This window comes from Chanodichthys erythropterus, chromosome 13, assembly GCF_024489055.1.
Source record: "Chanodichthys erythropterus isolate Z2021 chromosome 13, ASM2448905v1, whole genome shotgun sequence".
NCBI lineage: Eukaryota > Metazoa > Chordata > Actinopteri > Cypriniformes > Xenocyprididae > Chanodichthys > Chanodichthys erythropterus.
The window spans coordinates 36,402,170-36,424,018 of record NC_090233.1 but is presented as its reverse complement, the minus strand read 5'-3'; the positions used below and the strand labels follow the sequence as shown (position 1 = coordinate 36,424,018).

The 21,849-nt window shown below is 36.1% G+C and overlaps 1 protein-coding gene across 28 annotated transcripts in view; it reads right to left on the bottom strand.

The window, feature by feature from the left end:
- camk2b1 (calcium/calmodulin-dependent protein kinase (CaM kinase) II beta 1) overlaps positions 1-21,849 on the bottom strand; it is a 90,950-nt gene that overhangs the window by 19,193 nt on the left and 49,908 nt on the right. For 6 of the 28 annotated variants that reach the window (XM_067406153.1, XM_067406172.1, XM_067406156.1 and 3 more), the window contains 5 exons: positions 21,443-21,565; positions 21,261-21,344; positions 21,133-21,175; positions 10,445-10,482; positions 3,462-3,530 (listed from right to left, as the gene is read on the bottom strand). In XM_067406153.1, coding sequence (XP_067262254.1) covers positions 3,462-3,530; positions 10,445-10,482; positions 21,133-21,175; positions 21,261-21,344; positions 21,443-21,565 — 357 coding nt within the window. Of the gene's footprint in view, positions 1-3,461; positions 3,531-6,501; positions 6,535-10,444; positions 10,483-18,121; positions 18,218-21,132; positions 21,176-21,260; positions 21,345-21,442; positions 21,566-21,849 lie in introns of all 28 variants that reach the window. The other 22 variants (XR_010896879.1, XM_067406151.1, XM_067406168.1 and 19 more) reach the window with 9 other exon arrangements.

The window sequence follows — 21,849 nt, the reverse complement described above, 5'->3', positions numbered from 1 at the left end:
ACCCCGGAAACCTGCTAGCTAGACGCACATCAAACCGCATAAATCTGTAATGCCCAATTCTCTCTTGCAGGAAGTAACATTCCCTCACTGTCCAATCAGCAGCCTGTGGTCCCCATCATTATGAGGTATTCATTGCCATGACAACCGTTGCCCCGTGCAACAGGCAGAAGTTGCATGCTAAGGTTACTAAGAACACAGAATCTATAAGAAGCTGCAAATGCTAAGAAACATTTTTTTTTTATTAAATTCACTAAGAAAACTGTTAATTCATATGCATATCTTCAAACTCAGTAGTTTATCTGTCATCATTAAATGTAAATTTTATTAAATTTTAAAACATTTTAGTCAAATATTAAATATATAAAATATATTTAGATGAATATTGGTTTATATTACTATGCATCGTTATACTGAAATAAATGAAAAAGATTCAATATAATTCTTCCTTCATTCAGTGAAAGATTGTCTAAAAAATATATATATTAAATAAAATAATACAACTAATAATAAAAAATAATTATTATAATCAATACTACAACTAATAATAATAATAACAAAAACAATATTATTATTATTATGATTAATAATGATCTTTTTAGTTCTTATATTTAACATTTCGAATGTCCTTGGTTGTTAAAATAGTTAAAATAATGGCTAAAAAATACAAATATCACCTAGGCCTGCATAACTGTACAGTTAATAGTAAAGCTGGAGGGGAAGCCATGAAATAAAGCACTAAGGCTAAAGTCTTTACAGACCATAAACACCTCCTCACTTCACTTCAAGGTTGAGTAACTATATCTGCACCATAAAACATGACACACACACACACACAGGTTTGTTTTTGTGAATTGTGGGGACATTCCATAGGCGTAAATGTTTTTATACTGTACAAACCATATTTTCTATCCCCCTACACTACCCCTACCCCTAAACCTACCCATCACAGAAAACTGTGCACATTTTTACTTTCTCAAAAAAACTCATTCTGTATGATTTATAAGCCTTTTGAAAAGTGGGGACATGGGGTAATGTCCTCATAAGTCACCCTCTCCTTGTAATACCTATGCCTTACCCATGTCATTATACAAATTTGTGTCCTGATATGTCACAAAAACATGCACACACACACACACACTGGCAGCATTAAAGGGCAACTGTGAGGGATCCTAAAATATTTTGATGTATTGGGCCATGTGTTGCAATAGCTGTATATGTTGGAACGCATGTCATGTTTTCATTAGGAGCTTCCTTCTTCAATGCTCAGGGTTCACTCTAAAACCTATTTACTGAGCTTTTACAAACCACAAAAATCTACAAAATTCTCCTCAGAACATAGACTATTTATTTCACTTAAGCATGTCATTAAACATGAAATAATCACATCACCCATTTACCCACAACCCTCACATAATGACATACTGTTTTATTAAGTTTCCTGCCAGCTCCACGCAATAAACAACCTTCATCATCCACAGATCAAAGCAGACACTGAAAGGCAAAGTGGCGTTATGTAATCAAATAAACAACCCCATAAATGCGTGCTTAGAGAGTATAGTAATATATCAGAGTGACAGAGCACAACTGGATAAACAGAACTTAACTGGGTCCGTGGACAGATACATAAAATATACAGGACTGAATCTACAAAAAATTACACTTAATTGCCGGGTCACTTAAAAACTTGCATCTTGATCTCAAAGCACCATTTGAACTAGAAAGAATCTGCTATGGAATAGTGCGATGCCTTTAAGTGGTCATGAACTGCATTTTTTTTTATAACATTCTCTAAGGTCCACTTATAATTTTTTCAAGATTTTTACATAAAAAAATCCTAATTTATAAGTAATAAGCTATATCCTGTTTTTGACCTGGTTCTTCAACCTGTCCCTTTTGATAAGCGTGCTTCGTTCAACACTTGGAAGTAAACGCCCACTGCTATGATTGCATTTTAAAATAAACTTTATTTGTGTAAACGGAATTATGAATGAATGTACCATCGTTTGTCACACTGTCTTTCTTATAGACTATTCAGTTCATCCTTTTCGATAAAAAGAAAAATGTATACATTGTCATTTGCAGTGCCGTGTTTTAAATAAAATGAAAATGTTGTAATGTCTTACTGATGACAAAACAGAGGATATTGCTCACTGAAGCTTTTATTCCGGATTACAGTGAGTGGCTTTGATCAAAACAATAACAAAAGTAGTATTCTCTACGTACTTTCTTCCGTATCCGGGAATCCCTTGCAATAACCCCATAAATGCTGAAGCAAAGGAAAGAAAAGCAAATCACAACTATCACAAGTATTCAGTTTATATAATGTAATTGGCAGGCACTTAGCAGGCCATTTAGAATGTTACAAAAACTTCTATTTCAAATAAATGCTGTTCCTTGAACTTTCTGAGATGCACATGCACACATGGGAACTGCACTGTACTGCTCAGTACTGTTAACATTCAACTCAACTGACATCAACACTAGGCCCAGTGGGTTTAAGCGAGGAAAAGGATTAAGGATCTCAGTGAACCAAACAACAGCCACTTCTCAGCACTGCAGCCAGGAAACCGTAAGAACAGTTGAAGGGCTCATTCTAAGAGCCCCAGGAGGAGCTTCTATCCTCAAAACAATCCAGATCCTACACACTGCTCACTGACCATAGGGCAAATACAGAAATATAACACAACAATTATCACACTGTAACCTTTATCAGTGCAGTGACCCCAAAAATACAACATTTGGTCACAGAAACACTTGCAAGAATGTAATTGCATTAGATAACTAGTCATCAAACCAAATGCCATATATATATATATATATATATATATATATATATATATATATATATATATATATATTTATTTTTTTTTTTTCACATAAATACTTTTGTAAGGGTTGACATACTGCTCAAAATTAATGCATATGGACAACGTTCATCATTAATGTGAATGTGACTTTGGCAACAACAGTTTTTGAGAAAATGCAGATAGGAAGATAGGATTTAGCTGTCCCAATTAACCTGAAAATCCTACAAAGACCAAATCCTATCACATATATATATATATATATATATATATATATATATATATATATATATATATATATATATATATATATATATATATATATATATATATATATATAAAACACCAGTTCTTAACATTCCTTTATAAACATTTAAATGATCATTTCTATATTAGATTATTCTAATCATATTCTATATTAGTGTTTATATTATCATTTCTATCCATTTCATGTTATTACCACCTTTAAATTTCACTTTTTTTTTAATTGCAAAGGCGAGCAGCCAGATGAAAAAAAAAAAAAAAAAACCTGACAAAACACACAAGAGAACTAAAATATATTCAAAACACAATGTACTAAAGAATGTAGGTACAGTCACAGACAGAGGGGAAAAAGGAAGGAGTGGAAGAAAAGAAAAGGATTAGAGAAGTAAATACCAGTGCAGGAGAGGGGAGGTTTCCTTTGGGACTGGTGACTATGCTGTTTTTGGTGCTGTTTGTCTGGGGCTGTGCAGGGAAAAACATACGTTCAGTTAAGAAAGGGTCAGGTTAAGAAGGAATGAGGGATAGATCAGCATGCACATGTACACAATCACACACACACAAACAAACAAACACAAGAGGCATGGTCATTATCTGTTTTAAGGTAACTGATTGATGTAAAGCCAACTGCATATTTACACGAAAACAGCATTATTCTTTGCGACACAATATTCTCTAGCAGTGAGAGGGAAGGGAGGGTCATTATTAAAGTCCATAAAATGCTTTTCGCCAATTAGTTTTCCTAAACTAATCCATTATACCAATTAGCCACATTACATGCAGAGGCGGATTAGCTATGGGTGTTTATTTGTATTGTGGGTCCCTCAGGCCTCATGTCTATAGCCTGCAGTGGTTTTGAGGTCGTTAATGGTCCTCTTTCCCTCACACAGCTCAGGCACTCATGTGAGAAGTGCTGTTAGTACAGTATGTGCTTATGTGCTGGAGGTATGGTCAAGAGAGATGAATGAGCAGCAGCTCACAACTACTGGACCCTCACAAACATGAAATAAACCCACATACACAAGCACAAACACGTCATAAAGTGACTTTGGCACTATGGGCACACACACACATTCAAATACATACTGTTCCTGATAACTGGACCACTTGATGGCTAGCAGAATTCATTAACAATTCCCAAAAACTTATTGCAGTAGGTCATGGATCTCCATGGAATCCAACTTTATCCAAGTAAGTGGGGATATCATTGGGAGGGATAACTAGGAATATTATCCGCTTATGGGACCCACTCATAAGAAAAAAAATCCTGAGCATCAAGAATATAAGCGTCAATCCTGCAAATAAATATAATTTGGGGAATTAAGCAGATACTGTATGAAGGTTTGTTGCAGTCAAACCCTTGGGATTTACACAAATAGGATCATCAGAGATTTTTAAGCAGGAACTTGGAAAACAGAGGGTGTTACTCTGCATGTTTATTCCACTGCCTACCTGTGTATGGACAGAAAGGCCTGTCCTAAACCTGCTTTGGAAAGCTCAAATACATCCGATTACCAATATGCAGAATGAGACCTAGGAGATCTGTGATGTCCATGGGAGTTGGCCAAGATCATTCAAACCAAGTAAAGAACAGCAGGAAGGAGGAACAAAGTGTTGATCAGAAAATACTAAACAAGGAAGTGGGAAATATTTTCAGGGTCAAAGTGGTCTCACAAAGCCTGGCCTGACTAATCTGCAACAAGTCTTGTCCACTGTTTGTTCAGGCCAAGAACTGCCCATTTAAAAATGCTGAGACTGTCTGATTGACATGTAAAGCAACCAATCTTTGTTCATTTAGTTTTTACGTGCCATTTAGGGGCAGGTTTATCTGAAATAGTTTATATAAAACAGTCAAGACTAGATGTGTGCCCTTAAGGCCCGATCACACCAAAGATGACAACGATAAAGGCCCCAATATACTTAGTGTTAGTTCACCCAAAAATAAAAATTCTGTCATTAATTACTCACCCTCATGTCATTCTAAACCCATAAGACTTTCGTTCATCTTCAGAACTAAAATGAAGATCTTTTTGATGAAATCCAAGAGCTTCTGTCCCTACATGACTACCACTATGACACCTCGAAAAATTCATAAAGAGATCTTAAAACTAATCCATTCTAAGAGCCATAATCCATAAGTCTTGGTTCTCGCATGAGTCAAGCAAACATGCTTTAGCTTACATTTACCATAACTGATGTGTGAACTGATGAATGTTTATATATGAATAAAAGCCTAAATTCAAACTGTTCATCATATAAAGCGATCATGTCTCTTCAGAAAATTTGGACTAAACCACTCATTTCATATGGGTTAGTTTTACGATCTCTTTATGAACTTTTTGAAGCGTCAAAGTGGTAGTCAAGTATGGAGGGACAGAAAGCTCTCAGATTTCATCAAAAAGATCTTCTTTTGTGTTCTGAAGATGAACGAAAGTCTTACGGGTTTGGAACGAGGGTGAGGGTGAGTATGAGGGTGAGTAATTAATGACAATTAATTTTTTGGTGAACTAGCCCTTAAAACTGCCGTAATGTAATTTTGGAATAAAACAGGCCAAAACCAATTTCCTTAGGATTTTGAAACAGTCTGCCAAAACGAACTCTCCAGAAACGTTTTTGTCATATCTAGTACTGTAAAGCTGTTTGCTTTAAAGCATTCTATGTGTCTAAGTGCTATAGAAAAAATAAACGTGACACCACTTGATTATAGTGCCAAATTGCAGAGCTAGTGCACTGCAAACATATCCACATTTCTATGATCAAATGCTTTCTTAACTGCTGTTTACATACTTTTTAGCCCTAAGTGAAGAAAAAGAATTTTGCTGTGAGTATATTAGAGCCTTAACTATATAGCTTTAATAACCCTTCTAAATATATGAGAATAGCAAAGTCTATACCACTAACTAACAATAACGAAAAATAATTATTATTGGAATCACCTTCAGAACTATTTTTCCCCAGCTGATGAACAATGAAAACATTGGGATACAATCAGAATCCACCCAACTTTAAAAGACATAACTACGTCGCACATCGTTAATCACAATAAGACAGTATTGTCCATTGGTGTGGACACTAATATAGTTATTGTTATAGTTATTGTTTGTGTGAACTGACCACTTCACTCGAAAACTGCTAAAGACAGACGAATCAGGTGCTCATTGGATGAAGTGTGGGCAGTATGTAAGGCTGAGACTAAGATCCAAGATTTGATGACCAGTAAAAAACAAGCTATAAGAAGCATATGTTTTAAATAGAACCATAAAATATGAAAACTGAGTCTGTTTTATACTGGCCATCATTACATTATTTCCCACAGAAATAAAGGATCTGAAGTACAAATTTAGAGGAAAGTGTTGCACATTAGCTGGTATGTGAAAGTACAAGTAGAGGAAGATAAAAGTAAAATGGAAGGGTGTAAATTAAACAAGATTCTCACCATGTATTGAATGGTAGAGCTCGACTTCCGCTTCTACAGAGAGAATGAGAGGGAGAGAAGTGTGAAAAATGCAGGAAACTGTGAGACGTTATATAAAAAAGTAGCTGTTGGCCTATTTGATAACTGTTTTCATCTGGGGTAAGGATAAAGGCATTGGAAGGAGATCTCAGGTGCAGTCAAAGAAAATGATCTGAAGAATTATTTTGGGGTGTATGTGAAGATTTGGGTTCAGAGCAAGACAATATGTAGACTTGAAGGTTCTTCTGTACAACAGGAAAATTGTAGGAAGAGGAACAAGGAAGGGGTGGGTCAAGTGAAGGAACGAGAAAAGTGGAAAAAGGAGAGAGAAACATGCTACTAGCAGAAGAATAGTTGCACTTGAGGAACGATCAGTGTAAACAAAGGTTAACTGATCCAGGGTCACTTATTCGAGACTTATGACAATTACTCTTCTGAGATAATCGGGTCCTGAACCTGGAGCAGGAAAAAAAACGTAGGAGCTACACAAAGTGGGAATGATGTGCAAGGACAGGCAGGGATGCTGAGAGAGGAAGCAAGCACAGTCTGTGCGGTTCAGTGATATTTTTTGTCCTAAAAAAAAGGGCAGCCAAGAACGAGTTATATTAAGCACAGAATGTTCTCAGAAACACTTTGGTTGAAATCGCAGCAGTGCAACTTCCAATCGCTGCAACTGCCGTATTAAAAAAAAAAAAAGAAGAAGAAAAAAAAAAGAAAAACGCCTCCAATTCTAAAGCAGAATTACATAACCAGCGTTACGGCAAAGATTTAGACACAAAGTAAGGAAGTCAGCTTCAGTTAATTTGAAAAATAGTGACAGAAACTAAATAAAGAGCAGCTCAGCACGATCTTTGGAGACAGAACATAAAGGTGAAGGAAGGAGAGATTAAAGTAATTATGAAAAGGACAGAAGAAATGTTTTAAAATGGCTGAAGGACATGGGGGAGCCTGTTGCTAGGCGATGAGAGGAGCGATGTGCTGCTATTTTCGTCTCAGAGTTTCCAGGGTTTCAGACTCACGGCTATTCTTGGAACCAGAGTCACATTCCCTGCTGAACTATTTCTCCACTCAACGCACACACACATGTATATACATACAAACGGAGATAGCAGGTGTGAGTCACAGAGGTGGGTTGTGAGATAGAAACAGGTAAGAATGTGTGTGAGTGTGTGTCTACAAACACTCCTATAAGTGTTATGTGCAGTTCATCTCTGAAAATCCCATTTCATGAATCATATTACTCTGCCTCTTGTGGAAGATTCCATAGATTCCTCAATGACATCACAGCCGTCGTCGTTATATCATTCTCCTAAACGTCACCCACACGTCCAAAGGCGCTGACGGAAATAAAACTTTCATTTCGTCTCATCTTTCAGTGGTATCGCTGGCTCCATGACTGGATAGAGCTTGTTAGGGTGTTTGGTAACACCTTATATTTCCACACTCTTTTGACTGCTAGAGAGCCAGGCAAATTTACTACAATACTCATCGTGAGTTTCAATGAATAATCCGCAAGTTATTTTTACATTTTTGCACAAATTTGTGGAATCCTGTGGGATGGATTGAAATATAGAGAAATGTGTTAAAGGTAGCTCTTATTGGTAGCTATTTCATGCTCTTATGACTGATAAAGAGCCTGGCAAATTCAGCGAAATACTTTTCGCACTAATGTGTGGAACCATGAGGGATGGACTTAACTATGGGAAAATGTGTTAAAGGTAGCTAATATATTTACATCTTGCCTTAAATCAGGGATAGGCATTTACTCATCCTTATGTTAGTCAAAACTTGTGTCTTGTTTTTATTGTTTTTATTTATTATGGAACAACAAAAGATGATGTCCAAGCTGCTCTTTTGCTTACAATTAATTTGGATGGTGACCACTGGTTGTCAGAGCTGAAAAGGATCAAAAATTATTTGGAGGCCACAAATGAGCTATATTACAAGTCTTCTGAAGATATACAACATATTTGTATGAAAAACTGACAGACTCCTCCTTTGGAGGAGTAGTAATATAGTGTACAAGTCATATACTTGACAGTCATTGCTCACCATCTGCTTTCATTATATGGAAAAGTGCAGTTTCAAGATAAGCTAATTTAAGGGGCCAGATTTACCAAACAGGGCAAATTAGCGTGAGAGGGCAATTCCAAAAAGCACAGATGGGAGCGGAAGTTTTTTTTGTTCAAAAAAAGATTTGACAACGTGCAAATTAAAGAACACCGACGGAGCCGGATCATATCCATGACCAACGCATTCTACTAAGAGCAGCAAATTAGCATTTGGTTTAAGACATGCCCTGTGTCTGAAATCGCCCCCTATACCCTTAAATAGGACTCTTTTGAGGGAACAGCCATTTTAAGTGGTGTCCGAAACCTTAGTGGACATTATCAAGTGTGCTCATTCAATCCCACAATGCAACGCAATAACGAGTATACAACTGATGTACGTTCAATGGCTAGAGAATACCCATAATGCACTGTGAGAGTCGTGCAGTGAATGAATTCCTGCATCTCGCCAGAAGATGGCAGCCCGCTGCTGAAACATCCATCCATCATTTATTTACAAACCGCTCGTCCGCGGCGTACAGCGTAGTAAAATACAGATATAAATTCATTTTAAACTGATTATTAAATTGTTTATCTAAGGTTTATACATAATTTCTATGACAAAATTCAAGATAAATCCTTTCATCTTAATACTGGAGCTGCCATTTTTCTAATTTTCAAATGATTATAAAACAGAAAGCACAAACTATGCAAAAGCAGCAGCCCTTCCAGTCCACTCAGTGTCTATCTCTTCATTGTGTGTATTTAGTAAATCCTAACAGTAGTTTTTTAACACCAAAAGAGGGTTTGTGCTGGAGCAAGCTCTTAGTAAATCGAAGTATTTGAATCTATCAGTAAGGTGAAATCAGTTTTGAGGAGAGGTTGAGTAGACTTAATTTGAACGATATTTAAATATAGTTTAGTGAGGTGATTTTAGGTGTCAGTTAGCCTGACTTCGTCATACTCATATTCTAGGCAGAATGTGAGTCTGATACTGCTCCATTGCACTTGAATTATGGGGCGTGTCTTAACCGAACCAGTAAAAAAAAAAAATTATGCACTCAATTGGATAGACCTACAACCAATCAGAGCAACGCAGTAAGTGACGTATGTTGAACTTGTCTACTTAAACTTTTGCCGAATCCCGTTGGAAGGACGGCAAACACATCTTTCCCATCGACAAATGCCTTGATTGCGGTTCTTTGTTCGTCTTTTAAAATGAATGCGCTGTCGATTTCTTTTATTACAGACGTGATAGCGGAATCTAAACATCTTACTTCTCCAGCTGCAGTCATCGTTGGTGAAAACCAATTCAACCCAAGCGCTCTTTGATGACGTGGGTGGTTACGTAACCGCAGATAGCCTGTCCATCATCGATTAAAGCCCACCCTGGCAATTTGATTGGCTCGGCCTTCTGGGAGCTGAGCATAATTACTCCACAATGGATCGAATCCAGACCGAACTTCCCGTCCAAAAAATGTTGTGGGCGGGGTTTGGGCTGGCACCCAGGCTAGGTGTCAGTGGTCACACTTTCAGATATTCTTGTTCTAACACACACACACACACACACACACACACACACACACACACACACACACACACACACACACACACACACACACACACACACACACACACACACACACACACACACACACACACACACACACTTCAAACATAATATAAACTGACAACACTTATGTATGAAAACCTCACAATCATGCAATGAAGAACACACTCTAATACACACAGAAAGCACTGACAATTTGCCAGTAAAATAGCAGGGTGGAGAGACTGAGTAGTGAAAAGAGAGAAGGTACTAAGAAACCATATGGTCATGTCTGGATCACAGTGGTCAGAAGCTCAACAGATCTTACCTTAACATCTGCTTTTTTGTTCAACAAGCTCTTGGCTGCTACAATGGGAGGAAATAAGAGAGAGAAGTTAAATCAGCCACATTATATTAAATATTACAAAATGTCAATTAAACCGCCAGACAAACAATTTACCCAGGGAAATGTTCCTAAAAATCAAAGAACACTGCAGGTATTAATCATACTAATAATCTTGTACAGCATAGGCCCAGACGGAATCTGCAGACATTTTTTGGTTCTGCATGCATTTTGGGGGAAGAACTGTATGGAATGATTTTAAACATGGTAAAATGTGTTAAAGACTGCTGAGAGCACCAAGATATTACTGGTAACTAAATACATAAAATCAGCCAAAACGTTAAACAAACAAGTTCAAAAGAGCCTGGGAATTTTCAAAAGTTTGATCTCAAGATCTTTCTGCAACATTCTGTGTTGGCCTGCTCAGACTGATACAGCCAGATTTCTACCACTTTATAATCACTTTCATTAATGAGTCATTAACAATACATTATATAATTCTTACTAGATCAGCATTCAAAGAAGATTTAAATATGAATATACACTAGTGTTCAAAAATCTTTAGGTCAGTACAATGTTTTTTAAAGAAACTAATACTTTTACTCAACAAGGCATTTACAATGTTACAAAAGATTTCTATTTCAAATAAATGCTGTTCTTTTGAGCATTCAATCCACCAAAGAATTCTGAAAAACAGTATCACAGTTCCCACAAAAATATTGAGCAGTACAACTCTTTTTAACATTGATAATAAATGTTACTTGATCAACAAATCAGCATATTAGAATGATTTCTGAAGGATCATGTGACATTGAAGACTGGAGTAATGATACTGAAAATTCAGTTTGGTCACAGAACTAAATTACAAAATAAATGCAGTCTTGGTGAGCATAAGAGACCTCTTTAAAAACATTTAAAATTCATACAGACCCCACTTTTGAACTGCAGTGTATACGAAATTAAACATAATTCAATGTTTCATGAAACCTATTTGATTGTCCAAAAACTAATGAACTATTAAGTATTATAAAAAATTAATGACTTTAAAACATTGAGATTTAATATAAAGAGATGGCCGTTTTGACTGAACAGTTCCCTATTGTCTAATTAATAAAAATGTTTTCATGTTTATGCTTTACGTGAGTCTTACAGAAAAGATTGAGGCAAAGAAATTCACTAAGAATTACATTTATATCTGATCCCTTATCAGAGAAACAACTAAATATTTAAAATGACCTTTTTTAAGGTTCAGGAAAACAGTTTCTAAAACAGATTAGTTGACCGAGGAACTTTTCAATCAAATTACACATGAAAATTACATATGGAAAAATATTCAGCATTTTTACAGCATCATAGAGAGCACAACTTATTAAATCAATATAAAAACAATGTAAAAGGAAGCATCTGACACAATCACTGTCATTGTTGGTCTTGTACCATTTTATATTCAAAATACATATGCAAACATAGCACAGACTCTCTTGAGCAACTATGCGTACACCTTTGAAGCAATTCATTCAAATAACTTTTTTATTTTTGCATTGAACCACATTAACACCAACACATCCACATCAAACTCATTTGGCATGTCTATTTGCTCAAAGACCCTCACGGCTAGTGTTGGTTAGACTACTAATAAAGCACAGAAAAGATTTTAAGCTATATTTCTCAGGTTAAACATAGAGATAGGTCTTTTTGATCTTTTTCTATGCTTAAGTACTCATACTGCAAAAATGATGCTAAAAAAAACCCCCAATGCCTTTTTGGTACATTTGTGGATTTCAAATGAATCAGTGAAACATCTTCAAATAGAAGTTCAATCAAATCGAGATAAGAAACAAATGTGTTTTCATAATTTAATTTCTGAGTAATCTGGTACTTGCACCTATCTTTACTACACATTTTGAAGGGTATCTTAAAGGTGCTACAGAGGATGTTTTCGATGACTGAGAAACCAAAGACTGTTGGTGAGTTTTTGAAATGAGCACATGTGTAAGAACAACCCCCCTCCTTCACAGCTCATTTCGAGGGAACGCCTCCCAGAACTCATGCACAAGTATTGGAACACGAGTGTTTGTTTACCAGCGGCATTCGCTGTGTCGTGTTAGTGGATTCATTATGTCGGACTCACCGCAGGTTACTCATAATCTGCAGTTGTTACTCCTGACAAAAACATTGCATGCGGCGCCTGTGGAAAGTTACTGGAGCGTGCACATCTCTCACAGGGAACGTCATGGCAGTGATTGACAAGCCAGAGGGCCAATCGTTTATGCGATGATCACGTAAACGATTGGCTGATGTTTTTAAGGCCCTACCTCGTGCACAGATGATGTATATTAAAGGTCCTCTAAGTGATGTCACGCGTTTTTAGGCCAAAACATTTTTTGTCACATACAGCAAACATCTCCTCACTATCCGCTAGCTGCCTTTCCCCTGAACACACTGTAAAAAAATACGGTCTCTGTAGTCGCCACAAGCTCCAAAATGGCAATAAAAACAAACTGGTGCAGCCTGGACCACGAAACATAATAAACATGCTCCAGCCAATAACCGACAAGAATGATTTTAAATGCACGTTCATGACTGTTTCAGGAAGCACGGATGGGAGGGGAGGAGGAGGCGTTTTGTTTGACAACACTTCGAACGTCAACAGGAAGTTACTCCGCCCAGGATCGCTTAGAGAACCTTTAATATTATTCCTTTCAATGCACCTAATAAATAGTCTTTTATCAGTTTGTAAAGACAGTTTCAAGTAATACTGCAAAAATGTATAAAACAAAACATCCTCTGTAGCACCTTTAACACTTCTCTGGATAGGATTCTGTTCTAGATAGTGTTCGTCAGATCAGTTCAGCAAAAAGACTGTCATTCAGAAAAATTCTGTATTTCTGTAAAAAGATCCAACAGATACAGCTTTGTCACCAATAAGACTTTTTAGTGGATGACATGGGCTGACATTACATATTAAAAATTAAATAGATACATAACAAAAGGTTGCACAACCAGAGTATTTCTGGTCATGAATCAAAGAACAGGGTCACTCAAGGTTGGAATTTGACATAGATCCTCCTAGACCTGTATCTGGGCCACCCATCCATCTATCTGGTGGCCCAAAGAGATCAGTGAGAAGAAATGAGCATGCGTCCCTGTAGAAAGAGCAGGAGTGGTGAAGTAACATCTATTACTCTAGAGTGAGTGGAACTCCTTACCTTGCCATTAACACAGAGAGCAAGAGAAAGAGAGGAAGAAAGAATGGAGAGAAAAAGAGAGAGCAGTGGAGAAGAGGTCAAAAAAACAGAGTCTCTTGTGATGTTTCTATGAATGGTGAAGCTAAAAGACTGTCTATGGAGCTGTATATGGGGCTCAAGAAAAAAAAAAGTATGTCAACTTATTTTCAGTACAGTCATAATTGTTCTCAGAGTTTATCTACTTTGCAGGGCCAGAGTCAGCACAAACAAGGTTCAGCAAAAAAATAGCAGGCAAATACGATTGTGCCAGGCTGTTTTTGTATAAGCAGTTTCACTACTCTAAAACCTAGTCCTCAATTGTTCTCTAATGCTTTGAAAAATGAAAATATTTGGTCACACACTTTAGATTAGAGTCCAATTCTCAGTATTAACTAACTATTAACTACAAAGTTTGCCTCAATAAACTCCTAATTACTGCTTACAAATAGTTAGTAAGGTAGTTGTTAAGTTTAGGTATTGGGTAGGATTAAAGGTGCAGTATGTAGGATTTCTGTCCGCTAGAGGCCTATTCAAAACAAAGGCGTAGCTTGACGACGCCAAGTTTGAGCGTGGAATCTTGGGACATATGGTCTTTACCTCAACGGATGGTGCAAAAGAATAGGGAAAGGACTCTGGAAGAAATCATGTTGAAAATGATGTTATAACGTTACACTGTGCGTTCGCTCGGCAGCTGCTGTGAGACACTTGTTTGAGACACACTGCAGTAAGCTAGATTGATTTTAGAATATATAAAATGCTGGATGGCTTGTGTTGATAAATGGCATGCAATTCATTTTAAAACGTATTGTATGATGGAGAAAATTATGTATTACTGTTACTAAAAATAAAGCTGCATCTGATTATGCTATGTTAGCTACTTGACAAAATAGTGTTTTTCTCTGAGGCATGGTAAAGCATGGTACTCAAAAAAAATCAAGAAAATTAGATTTAAACAATAAGCTATATAACAACAATTAGTTTTCTGTCTATAAATATATCACAAATTGCAATTTTCTCACGATTTACAAATAGTTGGAAACAGTTGGGATATTGTAAGTACTCAAGTGAACAAAATATATATCACTGGCCTAGTGGTTTTTGGATATTTTACTGAAAGAATCTTACATATTGCATCTTTAAGGGATGTAGAATATGATCATGCAGAATAAGGCATTAATATGTGCTTTATAAGTACTAATAAAAAGCCAATATCCTAGTTCTAGTTCAATATCCTAGAACTATGAACATTAATTTGCAGTTGATCCCCCTTTACTGTTAGAACAGCTTCCACTGAAACAGTCAAGCTTATTAAGTAGAAGTGGGTGTCCACATACTTGTACATAATATAAATGGATTCTATTATATGCACTGTATTAAAGTCAAATAAGGGGATTTGAAATTATTCAGATATCAGTCCTATATGTAGTGTAACTGCCTATAATGCAGTAGTCTGGTTGCTCAGGCTGAGGGTAGTAGAAGGACAACAGAGAGAGGCAGCACTACATAAATATTTGATTGCAGGCAATGTAGAGGGAGCATCAAATATGAAGCACAGCTTTCACATTGAGCCACAGCACACGCTCAATGTACCAGCTCAACCCTTCTACCTCACTCATGATGCATTACAAAAAACAAAAACAAACAAAACAAAAAAAATCAGGAAAAGGAAAAGCTGAAAAACATCTAAACCCAAATCATTTTCTGCCCTGTCAAGAAGGCAAATGGCAAAATAACAGCACTGGCTTCTCCTCCAGAACAGCTGTTTGGTTGTGTTATAAATCAACAAATTCTAATGAATCATTTTTTTTCCCCTCTAAGCTTAAATGTCAATGGCTGTTTTGTTGAAAAGATTTTTCCACTGACAGAAAAACACTATTTTAAACCATTTCAGGGACAAAAAAAAAAAAAAAAAAAAAATCAAGATATATATTGAACATAATCAAAAAGCTAAATATCTAAAAATTTTTAGCTACAGTTTATGGGCCAGTCCTACTCATAACACAACCACAACCTGGACAAAATTCATATTAGGATAATTGGGCGTTCACTATAAAAAGAACTATAAGAATAACTATATTAGCGTCCATACCAATGGGAGATGTTTTGTTTATTATAAGTGTGCGCTGCTGTTATGTTGCCTGCCACTTGAAATGCTTAAGGTCTTTAAAGCCAGTTGGATTCTGATTGGCTTTCGATGTTTTTGCATTCATCAGCTGAAAAAAAAATTCTGAAAGTGATTCCAACAATATTATTCCTCTGTGTCGTTATTGTTATAGCTGTGGTGTGGACCCTGTTCTCATAGAATTAGAATGATTTGTAAAACCTTATAATTATTCTTGGTGTAAAAGTCTCTTAATAGTTAAGTCATCAAAACTATGAAAAAACTGTGTAAATGTGTGGGAATAACACAGTGACCAAGAAAATGTTAAACAAATCAAAATTATCTTGAATTTTGTCATCAGCTTTTGCTTCACTGTCTGCTGATCACAAAAAACATTAAACAAAATGTTCTTTTCACAGCAAACATAACTCAAAATAGAACCTCAACAAAATAGGACCTCAAAATGAGTACATTTGGCTGTTTGAGCAGATTGCTCAGGCATTTATTTGTTTTGTGATAGATTAGCAATGATTGATATTCTAGCTATCAGTTCTGGAGGAGATGCAATGAACAAAGAATCAGTTGAAGTAAGGAGCATGAAAAAGATTCAAAATGAAATGTTCTTGATCAAACTACAACTAAAATGTTTAACGTTTTAAGTACACAGTATAGGCTAAACCCTAGTGCTCTAAGCTAAACCCTGTAAAATAACGTACTGCAACTGTATACTCACAAAGGCACCAATATGGAACAAAAAGAGATATTGTTTTCATGCGTTCTCATATTGTGGATCCAGTACTTCTAATTAATGTAAATAGAAAATCTACACATTTCTACATCCTTTCGATTCAAGTAAATATGAAATGCTGGTTAAGAAATCTAAAGACTATTTTTAGAAAAAAACAAACAAAAAAAACATTTTGAAATAGTGAGTACAGTTGTCAAGAAGCTTTGACCATGCACAAGTGCACAAGATCCATTCAGCCCATCACACCCCCAAGTTAGTGAACATGCATTAGTTCAACCTCCCATGCAGCATTCAGCACAACAGCAGGCAGACTGTTCCACCCCCGGAAACAGGGGTGAACTTCAACTTCACAGACCATATTAAAAGACAGAGTAAAGGAAGGAAGGAGGAATACAGAGGATGTAAGTGAAGATGACTTATGGGTGTCAGATAAAAATGGCAAAGAAAAGTGATGAGGAGGAGGAGGAGGATAAGAATAAACCAAAAAAAAAAAGTCAGAGGCAGTGATTTATGGCACATATGAAAGGAAGAAATGATGGAGAGAACAGGACTCAAAAATGGAGAGTAGGAGGGAAAAATACATTCATCATTCAGGGATCTTAGTGTAGATCCTCTGTGAAATAAATAAAAGATTAATGAAATGATGATGACAGTGATGATGCCAATAAGTGGCTATATATGATATCAGACATGAATTAGAAGAAAAATTAGGTGAATAATGACACGAAAGTGTGGATGACAAGAAAGAAAAGAATAAACAGCAGGAAACACAGGTAGAGGGTGAGTCATCATGCATGCTTTAGCCCCATGCAGAGACAATCATGAACTAGTGAATGACAGAGGAAATAACAGGGGGATGGGGGGACAAAATATAATGATGTTTCTTTTGTGAAAAAAAAAAGGATGAAAGAAATGGGAAAAAAGGAAAAATTAAACAGAAATTAATCAAATAAGGAAATGGAAAAAGAAAATGCAAAGGTAAAAGAAATGACTAGAGAAGTAAAAAAGAAATGGGAAATGAAAAAGGAAAAAGGAAAAGAAAGGAAATGGCAAAAGAAAAAGAACAGGAAATTAAAAGGAAAACAAAGTAAAAGTGAAAGAAAAAGGAAAACAGAACTGGAAAGGGTAAGGAAAAGGAAAAGGGAAGGAAAGGAAAAAGAAAATCAGAAAAGGAAATAATATAGGAAGTGAAAAGGAAATGGGAAATGAAAAAGGAGAAAGGAAACAGCAAAAGAAAAAGAACAGGAAATAAAAAGGAAAACAAAGTAAAAGTGGAATGAAAAGGAAAATGGAAAGTGAAGGGTAAGGAAAAGGCAAAATAAAAATGGAAAGAAGTGGAAAAGGAAACAGGAAAAAGAAAAGGAATTGATATGGGAAATGAAAAGGGAAAAAAAGAGGGAAAAGGTAAAATTACAGGAAATGGAAAGGAAAACAAAAAGTATATGTTAAAGGAAAAGGAAAATGAGAGGGAAAAGGAAAAACAGTGGTGTGTACTGTGTATAGAGAATAAGGGAATGGGAGGAATATGTAGAGGAGTTTTCAGACAGAAAGGGGCAGAAGAATTGGGCCCTGTAGGGCGGCGCTACCTTGTTCCACCAGCCCTGCAGTGGTGCCTGCCGCCGCGGCTACTGCAGCCGCAGCCGCAGTGACCGAGGCGGGAGCCGTGGTCTGCCTGCTACCCACTAACACACACACAGGAGTGTGTACGTCCATACACACAGACACACACATACCCACCCACACACAATCACAAACAAAATGAGAGGGAGGAACAAAGAGAGAGAGAGAGGGAAGAGGAAAGGGGGCAGAGTGAAAGAGAACCATTTATTAGTCTATAAGAGAAGAAACTGTCAGTTATAAGAACACGTCAAACCATTTTTTTTTTCTTTGAGAGACAGGTGGCTTGTAACAAAATGATCCCCACTCAAACAAGAGCCATACTGTCATTTCAACCAACGTACAACAAAGATAAGACACTGACTCAGAGGGAATCATCCCTCCTATCCTAACATTCAAAATCACACATATTTATCAACATCCTCTGTTGGACCATCATCTGAAGCGGTTAAAAGCAAAGCCCTGGCATCACAGATGAGATCAGGAGGCAAAAAGTGCTACCGTAACTACTTGAATTTCCATTAAGGAGATCAAATTAAAGAGAATTGACAGAGAGAGATTATATGTTCAGGGAGAAACCTACAAATGCATGCTATTTTGAATTATGCATGATATCTGTGAGGTCAGAGCTACACGAAAACCGCAAGCTGCGAGATGGAGAGGAAAGGATACTAAATAGGTAGTGGGCTGAGAGTAAATGTATACAGAGACTAGAGGGAGTGGTTCCAAAAAGTATGTGGACACTTAAACCACACTTTAAAATGTATGAATGTCCTTACACTAGATATTGAACTAAGTGGCACTTGTTCATAATCAAAAAAGTGGTAATTTGTTAGATTTAAAATGATACCAGATAAACTGGTTAAAATTAAGATTCCAAATGATCTAGTTCACTCAAAAATGAAAGTTCTGTCAAAATTTACTAACTCTTATGTCATTCCAAATCTCTATGACTTTCTTCTGCTTAAAACTCTTTTGAGAAATTTTATTTTTTGTCTATACAATGGACAATGGAAGACAATGTGCTTCAATGCTGTCTAGTTCCCAACGTTCTTCAAAAACATTTTCTTTTATGCTCTGTAGTAGGAAGAAAATTTTTCCTATGGGATTTTTCAATTTATGAGTAAAATAATGTCTGTGGTAAACATTATTTGGACGTTTTGTTCTACAAAGTAAACTGTGCATACTCACATGCTAAACCTCATATACTTACTTATTAGAAACATAATTTTTTTGAAATAAAATAAAATAAAAGACCTAAAAATTTGCATATTCGATATGGATGTGTGTAAACCCAGTCGGTTATGTCTTAAGAGAATGTAAACAGCTAGGAGAAAATAGAACGTGTATCAGTACATTGGATTGCATTTGGTTTTAAAGTGACAGCAGCTTAATATAGCCAACTTTCTGCTGTCTGTGCCCTTAATATTAATCAAACAACAAAACACAAAGGGAAAATCACTTACTGCTATTGACTGAAAGATCAGACTTTTCTAGCTCTGATAAGAATCAAAGCAAGTTTAATTCTTACAGTGAAAACTATGCTGTGTTTTATTTTACATTTGATTATTCAATTTCTGCAGTAGGCTGTAAGCTGAAGAAAGATAGTATTTAAAGTTAAATATTATTTTAAGTTTTTCATGCACTGTCCTATTGTTTGTAATTTGCTTTGTTTTATTGTATAACTGACAGTTTACTTATTTTTTTTTTTAAAAAAGTACATTTTTACTTACATTAGTACATAGTATTCTTCTGTGGTATCAAAATTGGTATCAAGAATTGTGAAAATTGCTGCTCTAAAATGTAGATGTCATAGCAACCTAAATTCCAGCAAAAAAAAAAATAATATATATATATATATAAATATATATATAATGTTAAATAAATTACTTATCAATATCATATTTAACCATCATGATTACAATACTGCCCAAATAATCATGATTATGATTTTTGCCATAATTGAGCGGCCCTACTGTAAATTTTGGAACAACATGAGGGTGAGTAAAGGATGACAAAATTTAAATTTTTAAGTGTGGACAATACCTTTAAAAATATCTGTACAATTTCTGGTTGTCAAATGTTACTGGAACATGTTCATAGTGATGATCTACACCTGTGGTTATTCTGCTGAGACATTGAAACATTCAATAAAACTGACCGAACAGGTATTTGGGTAAAAGTAATTGGTAAAAGTAATTTATCCAAAAACTGAAGTTAGTTCCGAGAAACACTCAAGTCATTACAACAAGGTTATTTTTTTTCCGATCAAAGACACTGATTTTGTGACAGTAATTACCAGAATTTTGTGAAAACTAGGATACCACGTTTATGCATGATATACAATAGAAAAAATGCAGAAAGCTTGTTTATTTTTGTTTTAATAAATTCAGCCACACAACTTTTAAACTTTGTGTGTATTTGACCATTCAAGCATGTGTGACATGTTTCTTTATCACACTAATGTGATAACTGTAAGCAGTTTTACACTTCTTGTGATTGTTTTGCTGTTAAATGGCGAATTATGAAGGAACGCAAATAATTTTGCTGATTTTTCGGTTGTGTTCAACAATTGTAAACTGCGAAAATCTAGAGGGGCTGTCTAGCATCATTTGTTTTAAGGTGCCATTTGGTTTAGTTTCTAATACAATGACATTCAAATATTTTAAGTGCAACCTAAGTGTCACAATACTTTTTAGGGCCACAAAATCTTTGCATAAATATATAAACCCTGTATAGCATTGACCACAAGTCACTTTTATTTAGATGAAGAGACTTAGAACATTTCTTTGGCAGACAGCAGACAACAAAACACATCAAGACGGAGTGGGGATCTTAAAGACACACAGACGACTTTCTGGAGACCCACGCGAACATACACAGAACATTAATCAGAAAACACACAGATCCGTCAATTCAGCTGTCAATCAAAACCGTTCAAAGGGTTAATATCCAGATTCATCATACCCGAATGACTTACCAGAGAAGTTCCGTGACACAAGCATGGTGGTGAGGATGGCCCCCTGTGAGGAGAGAGAGGAAATATAGCCTCTGTGCATGTAAAAATAAAACTGAGTGAGCATGTTTGGGTGTGACCATGAAACACACCTTGAGTTTCCTCCTGGCATTGAACTTCTTCAGGCATTCCACAGTCTCTTGTCTGTGCATCATGGAAGCCACAGTAGAGCGTTGCTATAGACAGGAAAAACAGGAAAAAGATTATTACTGTATCTAGACCTGTGTTTTGCTGTGTTTTACATGTCTGCATGTGCACGTCGGAGATTACGTACGCAGACCCATGGGTGTTTGAGAGCTTCCTGTGCAGTGATTCTCTTGGCAGGGTTTATGGTCAGCATTTGATTGATGAGATTTTTGGCTTCAGGAGTAACTGTGTCCCATTCTGGGGATGGAAACTAGTAGAGAAATAAAAATCTATTATTCTATTATTCAGATGTATTCATAAGCTACAGCTGCAAAACTTTGATCTATCAACAAGCGCTGCACTGCATCAAATAAACCACCTGTTGGAATCTGCAGTTTCTATAATTTATGCATCTCCAAGAAAAATCTTAATTTACAGAAATAAACCACCTGTTAAAGTCCCATTGTCTGAATTTAATGCATTGACAATATGCAGATATACTGTATGAGTCAATTTTGGCTTTATTTGAAATTGCCCTTTGAAACACCCATATCG